General features: G+C 35.2%; 2 protein-coding genes across 2 annotated transcripts; one reads left to right on the top strand and one right to left on the bottom strand.

Moving 5' to 3' along the window:
- The first annotated feature begins 3905 nt into the window (after positions 1–3905).
- LOC132132121 (histone H2A.Z) lies at positions 3906–5682 on the top strand. Its single transcript, XM_059544395.1, has 5 exons — positions 3906–4057; positions 4611–4688; positions 4794–4907; positions 5047–5176; positions 5307–5682. The coding sequence occupies exons 1-5, from the start codon at positions 4055–4057 to the stop codon at positions 5366–5368; spliced, it is 387 nt and encodes a 128-aa protein (XP_059400378.1). The 5' UTR covers positions 3906–4054; the 3' UTR covers positions 5369–5682.
- A 1676-nt stretch (positions 5683–7358) lies between these two features.
- On the bottom strand, positions 7359–10311 carry LOC132132810 (homeobox protein vex1-like). Its single transcript, XM_059545338.1, has 3 exons — positions 9800–10311; positions 8722–8978; positions 7359–7860 (listed from the first exon to the last, which is right to left on the bottom strand). The coding sequence occupies exons 1-3, from the start codon at positions 10077–10079 to the stop codon at positions 7525–7527; spliced, it is 873 nt and encodes a 290-aa protein (XP_059401321.1). The 5' UTR covers positions 10080–10311; the 3' UTR covers positions 7359–7524.
- Positions 10312–19868: the final 9557 nt, after the last annotated feature.

Below are 19868 nucleotides of genomic sequence, written 5' to 3' on the forward strand. Positions count from 1 at the left end.
TAACAGGCGGCGTGCGCGCGCGGGGTCACTAATAGGTCTGCGCGCTTGTCATTCGGGGCGTGAGGGAGGTGCGCTCGGGCTCCATTGGTCAGAGACATTTCCTCCTCCTGTGCAGGCATTTCCTGTCCTTCTGGAGCTCAGCTAAAGCTTTGAAGGAGAACGCACAAACATTATCTTTTTTTTTTAGATCATAAAAGTAATTGGCTGCTTTGTACTGCCAGCGCAACACTGCAATAAAAGTGACAAAAAAGAAAATAGATACAAATATGACGTGCATTTGATGTTTATATCGTAACAATAGAAAATAATAGAAAATTAACAAGACAGTAAGTTATTGGATTTTTTTTACCGAAAACTAGTGAACATATGAAGGCTATATTAATATTTAAAAAACGAATACTTTAAATGTAATGAAATTCTATCTCCTATAAAATGCATAGGCCACGATGTTATCAACAACAATTTCCATAGGCTAAGAGTTGTATAAAGTGCTAAGTATTTCTGCGTATTTTATTTTAAAATCTGACCCAGGATCAGGCGGTTTCCCACTTTTGAATGATGAGCTGTGACGTAGGCTAAACGCTGACTGTAGATCAGCTGAACTTCGACTTTATGTGAGGGATGACGTCAAATGTGACGTAGGTCTTTAATTCCCGAGTTCAGTGTGATGCATGAAAGTGATTGTGAAATAATTATCACTCTTGAATCGCTATTAATTGTAAAGGCGATACACAAGTAACCAGCATGTAATTGGTTGAATACTAAGTTTTTTTTCTTTTCTGATCTAATAACATCAAAACCCTCATAATGGCACTGACTTGTCTATTGTAATAGTTAAGTGCTATTTGTTGGGGTAGTTACTCACATTTCACTGCTGGTTATTTATATATGCTCTATATAATTGTGTATGTGACGAATAAAAATCTTGAATCTTGAAACTAATGTCATATTCACTGTGCACTGGTCACAGCAAACAACTCTTGATTCTTAATGAAAAGTCCAATGATCTGAGATAAAACGTTGATATAATGAGATAAAATTATAGTATTAACATAATTTAAGTGAAAAGTTTAATTAGTGAAAAATAGTGCATATGTTTTATTATTAATATATTTTTAATAAATATCCTTCAAGTATCTGTTAATATATGATTCTTGATGCCTTTGTGTTTCACAGTCTGTCCATTAGTCTAAAACAGTGGTTCTCAAAACTATTCATGAAGTACCCCCAGCACTGCACATTTTGTATGTCTCCCTATATCTGACACAACCAATTCAGGTCTTGCAGTCTCCACTAATGAGCTGATGAGTTGAATCAGGTGTTATAGATGAGGGAGACATACAAAATGTGCAGGACTGGGGGTACTCCAGGTCAGGTTTGAGAGCACTGGTCTATAGCCTACATTGTTCCCTTTTTTGTTCTCCTTTTGACTGTTTGGGGGAAACCTTGTAAAAAGTTTTTTAAAAAATCTAGATCTAGGCTACACATTGACAAGCATCATAATTAACACACAAAAGAATGCAGAAACTGTTTACTTTTATATTTTTTGGTGTATTTTTGCTGTCGTTTATGACAGAAAACGACAATTGAATCATTTTCTTTTGATGAAATTTGTTTATTAATATATAGCCTTTACTGAACAACCCTGTAAAATAATAAATCAAGACGGAAAACAATAAATGTGGACTATTACGCCCTCCACTGTCCACAAATAAAAAGAAAAGAGAGATGGATCAAAAAGACCATCCTGTGCCAGAATAACTGACCCTTTTTTATTTTTTGTGACCCTGGACCACAAAACCAGTCTTAAGTGTAAATTTTTCGAAATTGAGAATACATCATCTTAAAGAAGTAAATAATATTTCCATTTACATATGGGATATTAGGATCAGACAATATTTGGCAGAGATACAACTATTTGAAAATCTGTAAACTAAGGGTGTCAAAAATCTAAATACTGAGAAAATCACCTTTAAAGTTGTCAAAATTAATTCTTAGCAATGCAAATTACTAATCAAAAATTAAGTTTTGATATAATTACGGTAGGAATTTACAAAATATCCATTGAACAAAAGAAGAAGAAAGAAACAGCATGGCGCGCTTTTTCTTAGCGTCTGTTTCCATATGACTCGTCCATTCATCTCTCTGTTGAGAATGTCTTGAGTCTTAACCAAGAACATACTCTGTGTTGAATGAACTAACTCCTGGACAAATTTTTGGAATCACATACCTCAAGCAAGCAAGGTTTGAGGATAATCAACCAAGAGCTCAGGGTTTAACAGATGGTTAGTTAACTGTGCTTTCTGGAAAACACCCCAGGGGTGTATATTAATGTAGAAATAGGAGCACATAGGATGCACTATGCATAGTGCTGCACTTGGTGCTCACACACTTGGATAATAACAACACATATGAACTGATGTTGTTTTTTGACTTTAGCTCAGCATTTAACACGGTCATTCTCTCCAATCTGACCACAAAACTTTATATTAACACCTCCCTCTGCAGCTGGATTGCGGACTTTCTGACCAACAGACCTCAGACCGCATGTTCAGACAGGCCAGACCTGCTCCACCACCATCACACTCAACACCGGCGTACCACAGGGCTCTGTGCTGAGCCCATTCCTCTACTCCCTCTACACCCACGACTGCAAGCCATTGCATGGATCAAACTCCATCATTAAGTTTGCTGATGACACCACGATGATTGGCCTCATCAGAGACAACGATGAGACTGTCTACAGGGAAGAGGAACAGCACCTGGCTGCATGGTGCGCTGACAACAACCTGCTTCTTAACACCAGTAAGACAAAGAAGCTCATTGTGGACTTCAGGAAGAAGAAAGAAAGCATGCATGAGTCTATCCAGATTAACAGGATTGTCGTTGAACGTGTCTCCAGCTTCAAGTTCCTGGGAACCACCATCTCGGAGGACATGTCCTGGGCCACAAACACCTCCAGCAGGTCCAAAAGACTCAGGAACAGCTTTTTCCCTACAGCTGTTCCTTACTGAATTCTGCCCTCTGATACCCCCCCACACACACACACACACATACACACACACACCACTACACATTCCTCACCCCTCCTCATCACTACATCTGGTTTACAAAAAAAAACAAAAAAGAATACTGAATGATCCATTTGTACACTGGAATATATTTCTATGCACATTTTTAATGTCCATTGCACTAGTGTAAATTATATTCATATGTTCATAATTTCTATTTATAGTCTAAATACTAGGAGGCAAAATTATATATTTATTTTTTTGTTTGTTTGTTTCTTCATTATTTCTTTGTTAATTACTGTATATTTAAATAATTTTAAATGTGGCCAGGTGAAAGAAATGCTCTTTATGAGCAATTAACTGCTGTTAAACACATAAACCTGAAAGGAACTGAGAGAAATAGGATGAAGACCAACTTTTGATATGAGGATTAAATGTAGAAATAAGGAAATAGATTAAAACTGTGCATGTTTTCCAGTTTTCCAGTGTTCAGAATCCTGTTTGTTTTATTTAAGATTCTCTTTTGTTCTACATTAGTCAAACATTACCCTGGCCGTCAGTCATAAACCAGAGATAAGCTTGCACAACAAAAGGGCACTTTTACAATTTTAGTGTTGAAAAGAGGAAGCTGAACAGAGACAAAACGTGCTCAATGACACTATTTATATGCTTTGCATTGTAGCTTTTACAACAGAATACGATGCACAATAACATGCAAGTTATTATTCTATAGATTTTATTTTGATCGGAACATTGTCAATCACATCACAGTATTAAAAAATACTTATGTTTTTCTAATCGGTTTTAATGTAATGAATGATGACGCCAGCACGCATGCGCACAAGACTAGATCGCGCTGGTGGTCCGAGAGAAAAAAAAACCCGTATAGAAAAGCTCTGTGATTGGACAGAACCTATGTTTCAAACCAAGACCGAGCTCGCTGATTGGTTACCGCTCTGGAACGTACCGCGCCAACGCCGAGGTGGGCATCATTGTGTTTTCCCTCCGTTTCGTGCGAAAAGAGAAGAAGCTCATCTGGCGACATGGTAAAGAAAGCTTTTATTTTCTAATTACTAAAATAAAGCTTAGCTCGGACGGTTGTGCTTTGTGTTAATGTGTAATGTGTAATGGTGCCTTGCTTTAATTTTGTGCACGTGATTGTTTTATAATAAGCTCGCGGTGTTTGTAGGTTTGCAGTGTTTTGGTAAAAGAGTGCTAATCGTGGATTAAAGTGAATTTGATGCATTATTTTGAAAAACGAATCAAAGAGACCGAAAAGTAATGCGTGCAATTAATAATTAGAATGCAGCGCTGGTGGAATATGGCAATATTTTAAATTATGGCAACGTTTATATATAAGTGCCAACTCTCGTCGAAGCATTTTGCTAAATGATGTTTGGACACGCCAAAAAAAAAATAGAATTTACTTTGCTTTTTAGTACTTTTGTTTAAATACTTATTATATAAATGATTCCAAGCTTCAGTGTATAACTCACAGTTTCGCTTTTTTCGATTTGAAAAAAAAAATGCATTGTTTACACTGGCCACAACTTCGATCAGGCTTTTAACTAATAAGTCCCTTTTGTTGTGCTTCTGCAGGCAGGAGGAAAAGCTGGAAAGGACAGTGGAAAAGCCAAGACAAAAGCAGTCTCCAGATCACAAAGAGCTGGTCTGCAGGTACAAATTCCTCTGCCAGATATAAAAAAAAAAAAAGGAAATTAAACAACTGCTGCTGAATTTAACCGATTGATATTGAGTATGTGATTGGTTATTCTGTTTCAGTTCCCTGTAGGTCGTATCCACCGGCACCTGAAGACCCGTACCACCAGTCACGGTCGCGTCGGAGCTACAGCAGCGGTGTACAGTGCCGCTATCTTGGAGTACCTGACTGCTGAGGTGATGATTTTATTTTGGCAGGGTTTGTTAAACAAGCCTGTTGTATGTCATCATGGCAGATTGTTGGCTTGCTTAGTCTTTAATGCTTCTGTAAAGGAAATGCAACCTCATTCAAACCCATTGCTCATCATATCCACAGGTTTTGGAGTTGGCTGGGAATGCCTCCAAGGATCTGAAGGTGAAGCGTATCACTCCGAGGCATTTACAGCTTGCCATCCGTGGTGATGAGGAGTTGGACTCGCTTATCAAAGCAACTATTGCTGGTGGAGGTCAGTTTCTTTTAAATCCTGATTATTTTTTTGAGTGCATGGTGTTATAAAATGTAGCTTTGATGCTGTAAAAGGATATTTTCAGGGCTGATATTATTTTAATGGCATGTCTTTGTGTCTTTCTTTGCAGGTGTGATTCCACACATCCACAAGTCACTTATTGGAAAGAAGGGCCAGCAGAAAACCGTATAAAATGCATTGATATTCGATTCTGTCTTTGTATAGAAACGGCAATCAGCATTGAGAGAGCAGTTGCTTTTGTTACGTTTCTCCATTTGTTTGGTTATGTTTGGTAAGCGTAGTTTAACATAACAATGATTAGAGTTTGACCTACTATATTCATGATAGTTAATGGGAGAGGGGGTGTTACATGTTGTGGGGTAAGGAAATGTAATCATGGTTTTTGTGTTAAGCTGGGTTACGGAATGGGTTTTGTGAGGTTTGGGCTTCATTATTGCCTTTTAAAATCTGTTTTATACATTAAAATGTTTTTTTTTTTTTTTTAATACTTTGCCTTTTGTGTTTTTCATTCGACACGTATTCCTTAGAAACTCCTATTAGATGGAGATCTATTAAAATGAATCCTGATAGTCATTCTTGGATCTGACATTGGATCAGAGATTGTGAATAAAATTTATAGAAAAAATTTTCCTAGCTACATTTCCGTTGTACATATTTTTTTAAATAAACATACAGAGCTAACCTAATAAGTACAGAAATGTATAGATTTAAACGCTTGAGTAAAAGTATTTAAGGACATTTTTGTCGAAGTTAACTTACCCAGGTTGTCTTATGGTGGATTTGTAGAGATTTATTAACTAAAGATTTATTTAACAAATCGGTTTCTGTGGATCTTAAAAAGTCTTAATTTACCCTTCCACAAATTAGAGCGTTAAAAAATCTTAAATCAGAGCAGAATGTCTTGAATTTATAGTATATATTTATATATTTTTTTTATAATATATAAAAAAAATATTGCATAGACTGCAAAAAAAAAAAAAGAATATCTTCCTCAGTTTTTTTGTCTTGTTTTCCAGTACAAATATCTAAAACATGCACAGATCACATAACATTTCCTTAAGATGTAAAATGAAGTATTTATTATTATTATATATCTTTTTTTTTTTTTGAGAAATAGAATTGATTTAAAAGAATAAAATATCTGTCAACTGAGTATGAACACTTTTTTTTCTTTTTCATTTTACTTAAATTTCTAAACCTATTAGCACAATATTTGTTTTTGTTTAAACATTTTTTTTAATGAGATCACAATTTATCATAAATCAGGATATCTTGTATGATTTTGCATCTGGATTTAAGAATCTTTAGGCATTTGCACTGGAAAACAAAAAGTACTAATGAACAGCATTTTTAGAAATGTGATCTGAAGTTACAGTAAAAGTTATGTCTATAATCTCTTGGTTGGGAGCTGAGGAATTCAAGCCATATGCTAATAGTTTTTGTAAAATGAAAGAATAATTGGAGTTCTGTTTAATTTGTGTTTTCAAATCTTAAATTTACCTTCATAAAACCTGCAGAAACCCCAAAACTAAATAATTCCATACTAAACTACATGTAACTGTTAATGCAAATGGGGTCCTATATGCTTATTTGAATGTTGACAGGCTACATTAAAATTGTTAGCAATAAATAATAGCATGCTGAAAATATAAGATTAAATGTGTTTAGTTTTAGTTTAGTATATTTGTTGGAGAAAAAGAAAATCCCCCAAATGATGAAGTACACTGCTGTTTTGAAGTGTTAGGGTCTGTTAAACTTTTTAATGTTTTTGAAAAAGTCCAAGACTACATCTATTATATTTAAAATGGTAATAATACAAAATATTATTGCAGTTTCAAATAATTGTTTTCTATTTGAATAGTTTAAAATAAAATGTAATTCCCGAGATGGCAAATCTGTATTTTCAGCATCATTCCTCCAGTCTTCAGTGTCACATGATCCTTCAGAAACAGCTGCTCAAGAACCATTTCTGATTATCAGTGTTAAAAACAGTTTGATAAACAGTAAGTTCAAGTGAACAGAATTGATTTGCAATATAAATCTTGCATAGAATTATAGTCTTTACATTCACTTTTGAACAATTTAATCCATCTCTGATTAATTAAAATCATAAAGATAAACTTTTTAACAATAGTCTACAATGACGCACTTCACCTTTCAGTGTAGTCAAATAGAAAATGATTTATTTATACACTCCTTTTGTACACATAGACATGAACGAAATATAACTTTTCAATCATATTTAAATAAAACGAAAAAAATATATATATATGACAAATTTTTATTGCACTTCACCCTGTATTCACAAATGCAATTCTCGTCTCGTGTCACTGAGTGTTGTAGTACTGTGAGTGACAGGGCTGGTATGGACTCATCATGGACGGGTTGCTGGGATGGACAGGAAGGGTGCTGTACCGATACAGGGCCTCCACAGGAAGGGTCGGCAAGCCCCCGGAAGCAGCAGGGCTGTAGTGGAATCCCAGGCCGTAAGATGGGCTCTCCTGAACCGCCGGGTAGTAGCTGGGATACGGAGCAGCACGGAAACTGTGCAGATCGGAGTAATGCATCATATGTGATGCCACCTTGACCTGGCAGGCGTGAGCCAGACTGTCCTGAACGGTCCGTTTCAGCTTCATGCGTCGGTTCTGGAACCAGTTTCTGATCTGATGGAGAGTAACATAAGATAAGTTCACATTTAACACACAAATAAAAGTCAAATCACTAGTTTTGGGACTTTGATGCCCCCTACAGTTATGTGAGTGTAATTACAGCGGATAGTTGTACGCGTGCATTAGTCTCTGCTGTAAAGCAATCCTCGCTTTTTGCGAAATTTCATACACCCATTACAAACGTTATTTTAAGTCAGTGTATCATTAGAATGATCTTAAAGTTGAAATTTAAAGGTTGCGATGGAAGACACGAACGTATTTGAATCTTTAAATCAACTGAATTGCTTTGCAAAAAGAATCACTGTATCGAATCGCTCGAAACGCAACACGTTAGTGACGTCTGCTGGTCAAAACTGTGTAAATGCAACAAAACTCAGGCCAAACGCCTTCTACATAGTGTTTTTATTTTCATGGTATAATATGAAATGCTGTTAGCAAATCATCATATACCAGTTTAATGTGTGTGTTTTTTTTTTATTATTGAATTGCTTTGTTATTTATGGATAAACTGACCAGTAAGATACTTTTAACCACTGCTCTTAATTTTTATTATACAAAAATTGTATTATTAATTTATAATACTAAACATTTAGAAACCATTATGACGAAGCCCCGCTCACTGAAATCACGTGACTGGCAGTTGACTGGCAGTTGGCACGTGATGGCAGTTGATGTGCGCTCTGAATCACTGATTCGAATCAAATGCTTCGTAAATATTTTGAATCTTCACGAAGCTGTGCTTTAAAAGCACTCATCGTCATTTCAAGGTAATAAAAAAAAAAACACATACAGTTGCTTTAAATCACATTATTAAAACCATAGTAATAATAAAGCCACAGTGAATCGACCTCGTACCTGTTTGTCAGACAGAATTAGTCTTTTGCAGAGCTCAGCTTTGTCCTGGGCTCCCAGATAAGCGTTCCTCTTAAAGGCTTTCTCCAGACTGTTGATCTGCTCCGCGGTGAAGGCGGTTCGGGGTCTGCGGCCACTAGAGGGAGACACTGATGGGGCCGGTGCTTTAGGGGCCCCAGGTGAGAGAGAGGGGCCGCCCTCGCTCTCGTACCCTGATGTCTCCTCCTCCTCCGTGCTGCTGCTGAAGCCTGGCTCTGAGGCTGTCAGGAAACAGATAGATATAAAGAGTTAAATATGAGGTCAGGAAACACAAATATATAAAAAAATAAAAATAAACACAAGGGAGCAAGAGAAAATAAACATTTGGTAAATTTTCATTTAAATGGAAAATGCTCAGCTGAAAATAAGTAAATCGTTTTTAAAATTTAGGAAAAATACGACAAAAGTAAATTAAAGTAGATCCCATGCAAACTGTAAATTTGCTAGCATTACATTTTAAAATGAGATCCAAACTACATGAAATAGCTTTATACTTAATAATTCATTAGTTTGTTATTTTAATTAAAAAAAATGTGTGTTATTTATTATTTTAACAGTATTGTAATAGTTATTTTAACTATAGCTGTGTTATTATTATTTAGAATTATTTTTTACTTTTACTTATCCAATAAAAGTAACAACAGTATAGGTGAATATTTTACATTAAATGATTTTAAATGTAAAATAACCTTTCTATTTTAATATATTTTGGCAGTTTAGTTTTAATTGTTAAAGTCATTGATACTATATAATTAACTGTTGATAAACAAAAAAATAAGTATTTTTCTATCGGTATTTTACATTATTTAAATCATTTATAACTGTTTTCTTTTTTTTCTATCATTTTATATTTACTTTATTCCAGTGTTGGCAAAGCTCCTGTATTTTATAAGAATTATTTATTCTATTTTCCTTATAATTAAATTAAAAACAAAATAAAATAACAACGGTCTTTTTAAATCATTATCTTCCATTAAACCATTAAAAATTGCATAAAGATTACTCAACAGTATTAACATGGATTATGAGAACAGTTTTTTACCGTAAGTGTTTTGCTGGACGATATTATTCTCATTTGACTCAGTCTCTTGCGTAGATGTACACAACAAACTGTTTCCGGACTGTGCTGGCTCCATACGTTTCTCCTGATTCTCCATGTTTTCCGGTCTCCATCTGCTGTAGAAGCCAGGAAGGCTCTCAGAGGCAGTGCCAGAGGTGTTCGGGACGTCCTGGCCGGGAGAGACCCAAGAGTTTGAGGGAAGCGTGGATGCAGAGGTCTGGCTGCTTTGAGAAAGCCACTCGATGGAAAAATGCCCCTTCATCTTAGAGAACCAACTGTGTCCAAATCCAGAGATCCGGTTTAACACAAGTCAGTTGTGCAGTTCTTCTTCCTAAAGATGAGTTTCCAGCAGAAGTCCTGTGACTGAGTGAGTCAGATGTGTGTTTGTGTTCTGTCAAGCGTGGCTCTGAGTTCACTGATCAACACCTCCAGTGTAGGGCTTAAGTATTTATAGGGCTAATTCCAGTTCATTTACAATTCACTTCGCCCTGGATCAAAGGAAACGTCCTGATCTCCACCCCTTCAGTTTTCACAAGTGTGGTAATGAAGACGTCTCAATCGGCCTCCAGTGAACCCATTAACTCCCGGCACCAGTAAGTCTGGAGATGTAATCCCCTCCCTAAAACCATCTCTGATCCCGTCTCCTCTCTGAGGTGTGCATGTGTGTTATTTCATGTGTCCGCATTAGAACAGTGTGGTGCAGGAAGTTCAAGGTTAAACACAGTGGCTTGGAATTCATTATCAACCTCAATATTTGGTAATCCCAAAAGGTAAATAGTTTTAGTTATTTGACTAAAATGTTACCGCATAAAGTCCACAGAACTAAATCCACTTTCTTTCTTTCTGCAGATTAAAAAAAAAAAAAGATTTAAAAAATTTTATAGTCCTTTTATCATAAAATTTCTTTAGAACAGAAATGTTAATGTAAAACTACAACTTGAAAAATTATATAAATAACTCATTCATTCATTTATTGATTTATGCACAATAATATAAACCAATTTTTAAAGTCCCTTATCCGAAGAGCAAGGAAAAAGTATTTGTTGGAAAAAGTATTTGTTGGAAAAAGTATTTGTTCGTTCATTTATTCATTAATTTATTTAGTTCCAGCATTAGGCTCAAGCATTTCATAGTATAAAGTGAGAAAATTATTCATTCATTCATTTCAGAACAATACAATAAAGTTTTCCAAATTTTTTTTAGTCCTTTATTATAATCTCAAACAGAAATGCCAACAACTTGAAAGAGGACATCTAAATATATATTTTTTTTATTTAACATTTTTATTTCTTTTTATTTCTTTAATAAGAGTCAGTTGCAGCTCAACAAAATGAAGCTGAAACATTTCATAGTGTCAATGAGAAATGCTTTCCTATTTATTCATTCATTCATTCAAAGTTATTTTTACTGATTCCAATACAGAAAATAAAACATGAATGTTTCCTGGTCTTTTTTTCATAGTGTCTTTAGAAAAAAATACTGTTTTTCCATTTTTTAATGAGAAATCTTGTCAGTTTCTCTGATTCCAGTAGAACAAAGCTGCAGATCTGTCCTTTTGTGAAAATGTCTCTCTCACAGACACATAATGTTCCTGTGAGTGGCTGCAAACGTGGGTAATTCAGCTCTTGTTTATGCCCCTTTCAGTCAGTATTGGTATCAAAGCGGGCGGCTCTTTTAAAGTGACAGGAAGAGGTTAATGGGCTGTTTTAGAAACACTACACAAGTATGGAGACTGTAGTCTGCAGAGACCCAGCTACTGACAGAGATAACTGCTGGCCCTTGGATCTGTTGCCCCCCCCCCTCAAACGGCATCATTACGCATATAGCTAATCTGGTTTATGAGCGGCTTGCTTGAGATTAACTTGATCAGTCCCACTATGGAAGAATACATGATTTCAAAGCCTGCCAGACACTTTTGATTATCACACAAGCAAAGTGTGATAAGAATGTCTTCTTATTCTGTCTATCAATCTATCTGTCTGTCTGTCTATCTGTCTGTCTGTCTATCTATCTATCTATCTATCTATCTATCTATCTATCTATCTATCTATCTATCTATCTATCTATCTATCTATCTATCTATCTGTCTGTCTGTCTGTCTGTCTGTCTGTCTGTCTGTCTGTCTGTGTCTGTCTGTCATTTATTTTCATGTTTGTTTTGTTGGATAGTTTTTTGCTTCCTTTTTTATTTGTTTAGTTCTTGGGTTGTTTGCTTTTTTCATGCACTCATTTTTCTTAAATGACAAAATAAAGTGTTTTTTTCATAGATTGGCCAATAATGACTTTTAAACATGAGCACACAACCATATTAAATATGAAAATCAATCAATCAATCAATCAATCATCATAATCAATAATATGCATAGCGTAATTCAAAGATTTTTTTTTTTATATACATAATGAATGTTGTCAAAAACAGCCATTTTTATATTTATACTGTTATATTTATTTATTTATTTTATCACACAGATTGAATGGAAGAAACTCATTTTCAGTTACTTTCCAAGTATTAATCATGGGGGGGGGGGTGTTATATAATTTGTTTATTTGTCTTCTCAAACAATCAAATAATGAGAGTAAAATCATTCAAACAGCTGAATCTGCATATATTCTTCCCTCTTCGGCCCATTTAAAGGTTCAAAGGGCAGATCATTTGTTTACACTCTCTCACCGTATCTTATTTTCTATCTGTCTCTCTCTTTCAGTGAAAGGCCAAACAAACAGGCCGATCTCATTCCACTCTTATCTGTCACTGATCTGTCTGTAATTGCATTGCAGGTTTCTATATTCCAATAAGGTTTAGTGTTAGAGGACCGTCCCCGTCTCGTTTCCACTGTCCCCGGGCCCTGATATGTGATAAACTGGGGCCTGACTTTGATGTGCGTGTCAGCGGAGAGGAATCAGACAGGAGCCTGTTTTTATGATGACAGACGGGAGGGGTTGGAGACGGCAGGTCCACTTCTCATCTCACTAACACTATCATTAAAGCACAGATTACAGAGAGAGAGAGACTCTTCGGTAATAACGTTCCTGACCTGAGAGCAGCATACAGCATATAGATGTTGTTGTTTTTAGATAACCATCAATATAAGTGTGAACTTTAAAGAACCCAGAATCAAAAAGACTCATCTGAGGACCATTTAATGTAACAGCAAGAATGTTTTTAAAGGTCATGTGTCACATTAGGTTATGTATAACATTGTGGTAAACGTTTGATTGTTTGTTGGTTTATTATTTATAGGCTTTTAATTGTTTAAAAGATAGCAATGTAGATGATTTCAGCATAAAACTGAAATTTCTTTAAAACTAATAAGATATCAAGATGATAACAGATGATTTCAGCAGCCCATCCCCTTATAGTAAAACACTGAAATTTATTTCATGTAAAAGTAATCAAATATAAATTTAAGCAGTTGTTATTGACTATTATTTATTTATTTCTAATTGTTTAAAAATAACTTGCCTTAATAATCATTTAAATTATTATGCAAAATTTAAATCAGATATAATTAAGAATAAATGGAAATGGTTATTTATTCATTTAGAGGCTTTTCGTTGTTTAAAAATATCAGTCAAATAATAAATGAAAGTTTTATTGACCGTTATTAATTTTTTTATTTAGAGGCTTTTATTTGTTTACAAGATATATATTTAGCAATGCAGGTGATTTCTGCGACCCATCCTTTAGTAATATAGATATACAATATCAGATATAAAATTGTATTTATTTACTTACTTATAAGTTTGTATCAGCCTGATTTTTGAAGCAGAATCTTTGAGAGTTTATTTTTATTGCTTGAAATGTTTCGATCATTAGAAACAAATGCTCTGCCCATACCATTTGAAATGATTTTGTTCTCTTGTTATTTGGGATCATGAGTCCAGTTAAGCATATCTGGCTCCATCAGTGTGATACGGGCTGATGCTGGTGGGTTTGAGGTGTCTGTTTATCCTGAGCCACTGCTACAGACGGCAGTCTCTCAGAGTAATGGCCCCCAGCAGAGACGGCCTTTGATTGTTCTTATTGAGCCCCTTTCATCTCTAATAGGGCTGTTTGCTGCTCTGTATTGATTGCTCATGAATTGTCTCTCTCTCAGTGCTGCAGAGGCCAGAGGCTGAACACACACAGCCAGCTGAGCGAAACCAGCATCACACCAACACAAAATAAACACAACATCAACATACTGATATTCAAATAAAATGTATATATAAAGGTTTTTATTTAATTTATTTAGTTTGGTTTTTATATTTGATTGTATTTGAAGTTAATATTTATTCTATTATATTTAATTTCAAGCAATGAATAGGTTTTTATGATTTTAGTTTTTGTGTATGTATATATATATATATATATATATATATATATATATATATATATATATATACATGTGTGTGTTTGTATGTGTGTGTGTAGTTATTCTCAAAAATATTAATATACATTAAAAAAACTATAATTTTAATTAAAATTAAAATGTCCTTAAAATCTAACATTAAATTATTTTGTATAATTTTTTTATATTTTATATATTTGTATTTCAGTTTTAGTTATTTTAGTACTTCAACTTTACTATTATTTTACTACATTATTTTAAGGTAATGTTTATTTAATTTTATTTCAAGCAACGGAAATTAATTTTATTGCTTTAGTTACAACTTTATGCTGGTAAAATTAAATGAAAAGTTAAATATATGATATTCTCATTTTAAATCAAAAGTTTTTTTGGTTTACAAACTTAAATACAAAATATTATTATAAATTTAAAAATGAAATCGAAATATAAGAACTTAAAATCTGAAATTAAAATTGCATAGTGCAACTGTAAAGGCCAAAACGACCTGCGACCCATTATGTACTCCTTAGTACCTTGCTATTCTTTTTGTGTGCACAGATTGTGTTAATTTCTACATTTGAGGTGTCAATTGTTGCATCAGCACTTAAATTATAATGCAGCCTCTGGTAAATCTTCCTGTGTGTTCTTGTCTTTTGTTATTTTTATGCAGGGAATGTCCATGAAAGTCACTAATTTGGTTAATCCCATCAGTTTGATTGCAACACATCCAGTAATCCCTCATTTATTCCAATCAGAGGAAACAAGCTCAAAGAACAACCCGAGGAACCGGCCCGGACGGAAAAGCCAGTCTGCGATCACGGTGGGAACTCAGACCGTCGGCCGGAGCCCTGGAGCCCTGTCTCTAGAGCCGAGGCCAGAGGTGTCCCGGGACGCTCCAGTGCACTTTTGTTTCACACCTGGAACTGGGGAGGGGAAGTGTGAAGGGGGCATTAATCCCTATTGAGCATAACTGCCGAAACCCACCCACCCTGTCTCTTACGACGCTCATCATTAAGGAGCCGGGGCCAGATCAGCATGTTTGTGAATGCTTTCAGATCATGGACACTTGACTGAAAGAAGAGTCCTTGTGGAGAAAGATTGAGGGAGGAGGGAACGCTGCATTTGGGCCTTTCCTTTTCCTGTTAAGAGTGTAATGTAAAGGCTGACATGAGGTGTGAACATAGACGTGCTCTTTGAAGTTAAAATGACATTTAGAGGTCTATTATGTTGTTAGCAGAAGGTGTCTGCTGGGTTCAAACTGCATCAAAATACAATTTAAAGGTTGATCAAATGAGATGCCACCGTTGATGTCCTGTCAAAACTGAAGACACGCTATTTAAAAAGGCAGCAAACTGGAGATAAAACAATATAGTGTTTCACACTGTCCATTAGTGAATGACTGACTTCTGTGACAGAATATCATAAAAAGACTATGAGAGAAGTCTCAAAATATAGTAAGTGTTTTTGTATTAATTAAAAATACTTTCTGTGGTACTTTGGCCGTTTAAGATAGTAATTAATATAAAATAACTGAACGATTGTCATATTCATGAACTATAATATTTACTCTGTGCTCTAGGGGTTGATAAAGAATGTACACAGTTGTAAATAAAACATTTAAGAGATTATTGTAGTGTTTTAATTCATTAAATGTTATTTTTATTTTAATTGTTTTTATATGGTATTACCATATTAGTGCCTTGACTAAAAAGTCATACTTCTTACTTTAATACTTCATTCTTTAGAAAAAAAGTGGCAATAGCAAAGAACTTGTATTTATAAAGAAATAAATACAGGTCAGAAAGCTCAACTTCATCACCAGTTGCAATAAAAACTATAAACTGACTCAAAACCAAGTAATATTTATATTGTTATTTGTTGTTTTAAATAAGCAAATTATTCATTTGAATTTACTCTATGTGCTACCTTTTTGGGGCAGTTGTGGTCTAATGGTTAGAAAGTCCGTAATATTCATTGCTAATAACTTCATTTGGACAACTTTAAAGGTGATTTTCTCAATATTTAGATTTTTTTGTACCCTCGGATTCCAGATTTTCACATCGTTGTAACCTAACAAACCATACACCAATCACCAATGGAAAGCTTTCAAATGATGTATAAATCTCAATTTCAAGAAATTGAACCTTATGACTGGTTTTGTGGTCCATTGTAACATATATAACTGCATCACACAGAAGCAAAATCACGGATTTATTGTATAACGGCACAGTTGATTCTTTTGTAAAGGCTATATAAACAGTGCTGCCATTAACACTGAATGAAAGGAGACACACAGAGGTGAAATCATACTTGAATGATCTCCTGCAGAGACAGAGACGTCTGTTTAGATACTGGAGACAGTCTCAGAACTATACCACCACTAGCTTCAAAACAACTACATTTCCTCTCTCAAAAACTAAAGTCAAATCAATATGTGCCAGTGCAGTATATGGAGCAGATTTGACATGGAAGCCACCCGTGGTCATTTATCCAAAGACAAAGTCTTATTACTGCAGCACTATCATGAGATCAAAGACACACATTTTGAGTTTTAATTAAGTTTATCTTTAATTATAATTATAAAATAAAACTTTCAAAGTTTCAAAGAGACTAACAACTTAAGAACATCTAGAAGAAGTATCTGAGAAAAGAGAATCACTGTTTCTTATTACTGTACATCATTTACAGAGAACCACATGTTAAAACCTGGAACTGCATATAAATATGAAGCAGAAACTGATCAAATCATTGGCAAAATACTGACAACAAAAGTAGCCGATATCTGATGTTTGCAAAACAATTGAAGTCTCTTTTACATCACATTCTATAAATATTTACATATGAAATATAACTGGGAGCTAAAATATAAGGCTCGGTGATGGAAGCACTGACACATTTGTTTTTTAGTTTTTTTTTATATATAATATGCTGAATTGCCAGTAGGTAACCAATGGAAAATTTTATTTTATGTATATAAAATGAATTAATACACACACACACACACATATACACACACATTAAATGATGAATCAATTTGTTTTTTTAACTCATGAATATAAATACAAATAACTAAATAACAATTTTCAACGCTGAAATGCAGTACTTGCTGTGCACAGTTCGACTGTTGTCTTGTGTGAATCAAATCATCTGGAGATCACAAACCCTCTCTAAACCAGCGATCTGCTGTCAGCACACCCACCCCAAAAATACCAGTTAGGGCCTGCAGAAAAGGAAGATATTACTTTATACTTCACAAACTAAAGCTGACAAATCAGCTTTTTCATATCATTTACACTGCCTTCAGAGTTATTTACCTTCATGGCCTGATATTACTCTGATTGTCGTGTTGACTCTACATCTTTTGATGATCCATCTTCTAAAATCTTTTAAAAAGGTGAAATAACCTTCTTAACAGATATATCTAGATAACATGTATTCTTGAGAAGATAACGGAGCTTGAGAATCACTTTTATAACCCTCTGCATTTGGTCACCCAGGCAGGGACAAATGGTCAGAACTGGAGGCGCCTCGTCCAGTTTGGTTGTCCAACCAGGCCTGGAATTCATCTTCACTTTGGTTTTCTGACAGAACATGTGATGGAGGAACTGTAAAAGAAAAACAAACAGAAATAGTCCATAATTTGTACCCCTACAAAAAAAAGCACTGTGGTAAATACCATAGTAAAGTGATGATGGTTTGTACCTGTAGGTTTCTTTAATAAGAGATCCTTTGCACCGTCCTAATCATGTAAGAAATGCTCTTCTAGATGTTTCCATCTTCCTCTCCAAGATGAATATAGAAACATTAGGAAATGTACAGGTGTTATTCTGTTGGCTTTCAGGTAGAGAGGCTTTCCAGTGTTTTAATGGGATCATAGTCTAGAATAAACCCCTCTTGATCCTCCGCCTGCCATAAATCATATAACCTTCATCACCCCACTTAGTAGATCCTAAGTCCCTTCGCCTTAGTCCTTGGTAGATCAGATCAGATCAGACCCCCTGTTTTTTTTCTGCACTTCCACGCAGGGTTGCCAGGTTTTTAAAGGAGTCACATGATGCGATTTCAAGTTTTCCTTTCTCTTTGCAGTGTTACAAGCTAATTGTGCATAGATAAGATCCCTGAAGTTGCGAAGACTAAAGTCTCAAAACCAAAGAGATTTTCTTAATCAAAGACTCTGCCACGCCCCCCACATGTCTACATCACTATGTGGAAATATTTGTGTAATGTCGCCCAAATGTTCACGCAAAGAAAGAAGGCGTGGTTTCAGTAACGCAGTTAGTGTTGAAGCAGTCATGTCAGGGAGATAAAGTGTGTATCTAGGTGAAGGCAAAAGGACCTTATTTTGGCCTTCTGAAAGTAGATATTTAGTAATCTTTAAGATTACTTACAACAAAACAGCAACGCATTTTATGGACAATAATGGAGGTAATTCTGACTTTGCTACAACAATCTGGAGCTTCCGAATCAGCTATTGTAAGTATGTTTTGTTATTAGTTTAAGTATTTGCTATTGACTGTTCAAATGCGGAGTTTTCTGGTGTTGCAACGCGATTGCATATCATCTGTGCTAGGGAATTTGCATAAGGCAATCTGATTGGAGGAAGCCTGCATCGGCGCTTGAAAAGTTGAAAAGTTTTCAACTTCTGCCGTGAGCAAATGGACCCAACATGACGTGATGGACCCACAATTCATATCGCCAACTCTTGAAGTTAATCCATTCAAAGTAAACAAGAGGCATTGACCCCGACGCCCGTGTGATTGGGCCTTCAACCGTCAGTGGCTTGTGTACTGCAAACACATAAGCTTCATCACTGTGTCTGTCATGCGAATTTATTCCCCTTTTGGGCTTGAGGGAGTGTGTCAGTGTTCAGTCAATCACAATGCACGGGGTCAGCTGGCCAATCAGAACAGACTGCACTTGTTGGAAGGAGGGACTTTGTAGAAAACGAGAGGCGGGGCATAGAGGACCTACAATAATTTACAGTATTATAAAAAAATTTTTTTTTTGAACATTAAAGCATGTCAGCAAATTCTGTTACACCAAATACACAAAATAAAAAAGCATCAAATCATCATATGACCCCTCTAAGACAAAACGAGCCCAATTCCTACTCAAAACTAGGCCAAACCTAGCCTAATCACATTCCGGAGGTAAAATACACTGTTTTGTCTGGGTTCCTCTAGTAAAAGTCACTTTTTCAACTCTTGACTACAAGTAGCCAAATTTCTTAGCAACTTAGCAACATTTCTTCCACCAGACCATAGACTGTCACGTGTGCGTCACAGAAATAAAATACGTAAATATAACGTCAATTATTGTGAAACACATGCACCCATCGATGGCCCGAAAGTTGTCTCTTAGTAGTCATCGTGGGTAATAGATAATAAGTATTCAGTTTTTACTCTTAACTTCGTGTTTTAAATGGAAAAAAAACTATAAATAAATTGAGCTTATCAGAATAATTATTAAATTAAAAGTTATCCTGCACAATGCTAATGACCATTGACTGTAACGACAAGGTGTTTTTATCACGTGGTATCTGTTACATTTCTCTGCGCTGGTGACGACGGACCTATCGCATTCGCAGCCATTTATTATTACTGGAAATGAATTCAAAAATCATTTTATAATTGTTCTGCAAGATTCCAGTTATATAACAAAGTATCAGGAATGTTATAGAATATAATTAAACGTTAATGGCGTAGTAAACAAACGTCTCCG

Source organism: Carassius carassius, chromosome 49 (assembly GCF_963082965.1).
Source record: "Carassius carassius chromosome 49, fCarCar2.1, whole genome shotgun sequence".
Taxonomy (NCBI): domain Eukaryota; kingdom Metazoa; phylum Chordata; class Actinopteri; order Cypriniformes; family Cyprinidae; genus Carassius; species Carassius carassius.

Bases quoted from the DNA above. Each gene is read 5' to 3' on its own strand.
- LOC132132121 (XM_059544395.1), top strand. The intron at 4,689-4,793 runs GTACAAATTCCT...ATTCTGTTTCAG, and splicing joins CACAAAGAGCTGGTCTGCAG to TTCCCTGTAGGTCGTATCCA. The intron at 5,177-5,306 runs GTCAGTTTCTTT...CTTTCTTTGCAG, and splicing joins AGCAACTATTGCTGGTGGAG to GTGTGATTCCACACATCCAC.
- LOC132132810 (XM_059545338.1), bottom strand. From the start codon at position 10,079: ATGAAGGGGCATTTTTCCATCGAGTGGCTTTCTCAAAGCAGCCAGACC. The intron at 8,979-9,799 runs GTAAAAAACTGT...GTTTCCTGACAG, and splicing joins CGTCCAGCAAAACACTTACG to CCTCAGAGCCAGGCTTCAGC. The intron at 7,861-8,721 runs GTACGAGGTCGA...ACTCTCCATCAG, and splicing joins TAATTCTGTCTGACAAACAG to ATCAGAAACTGGTTCCAGAA.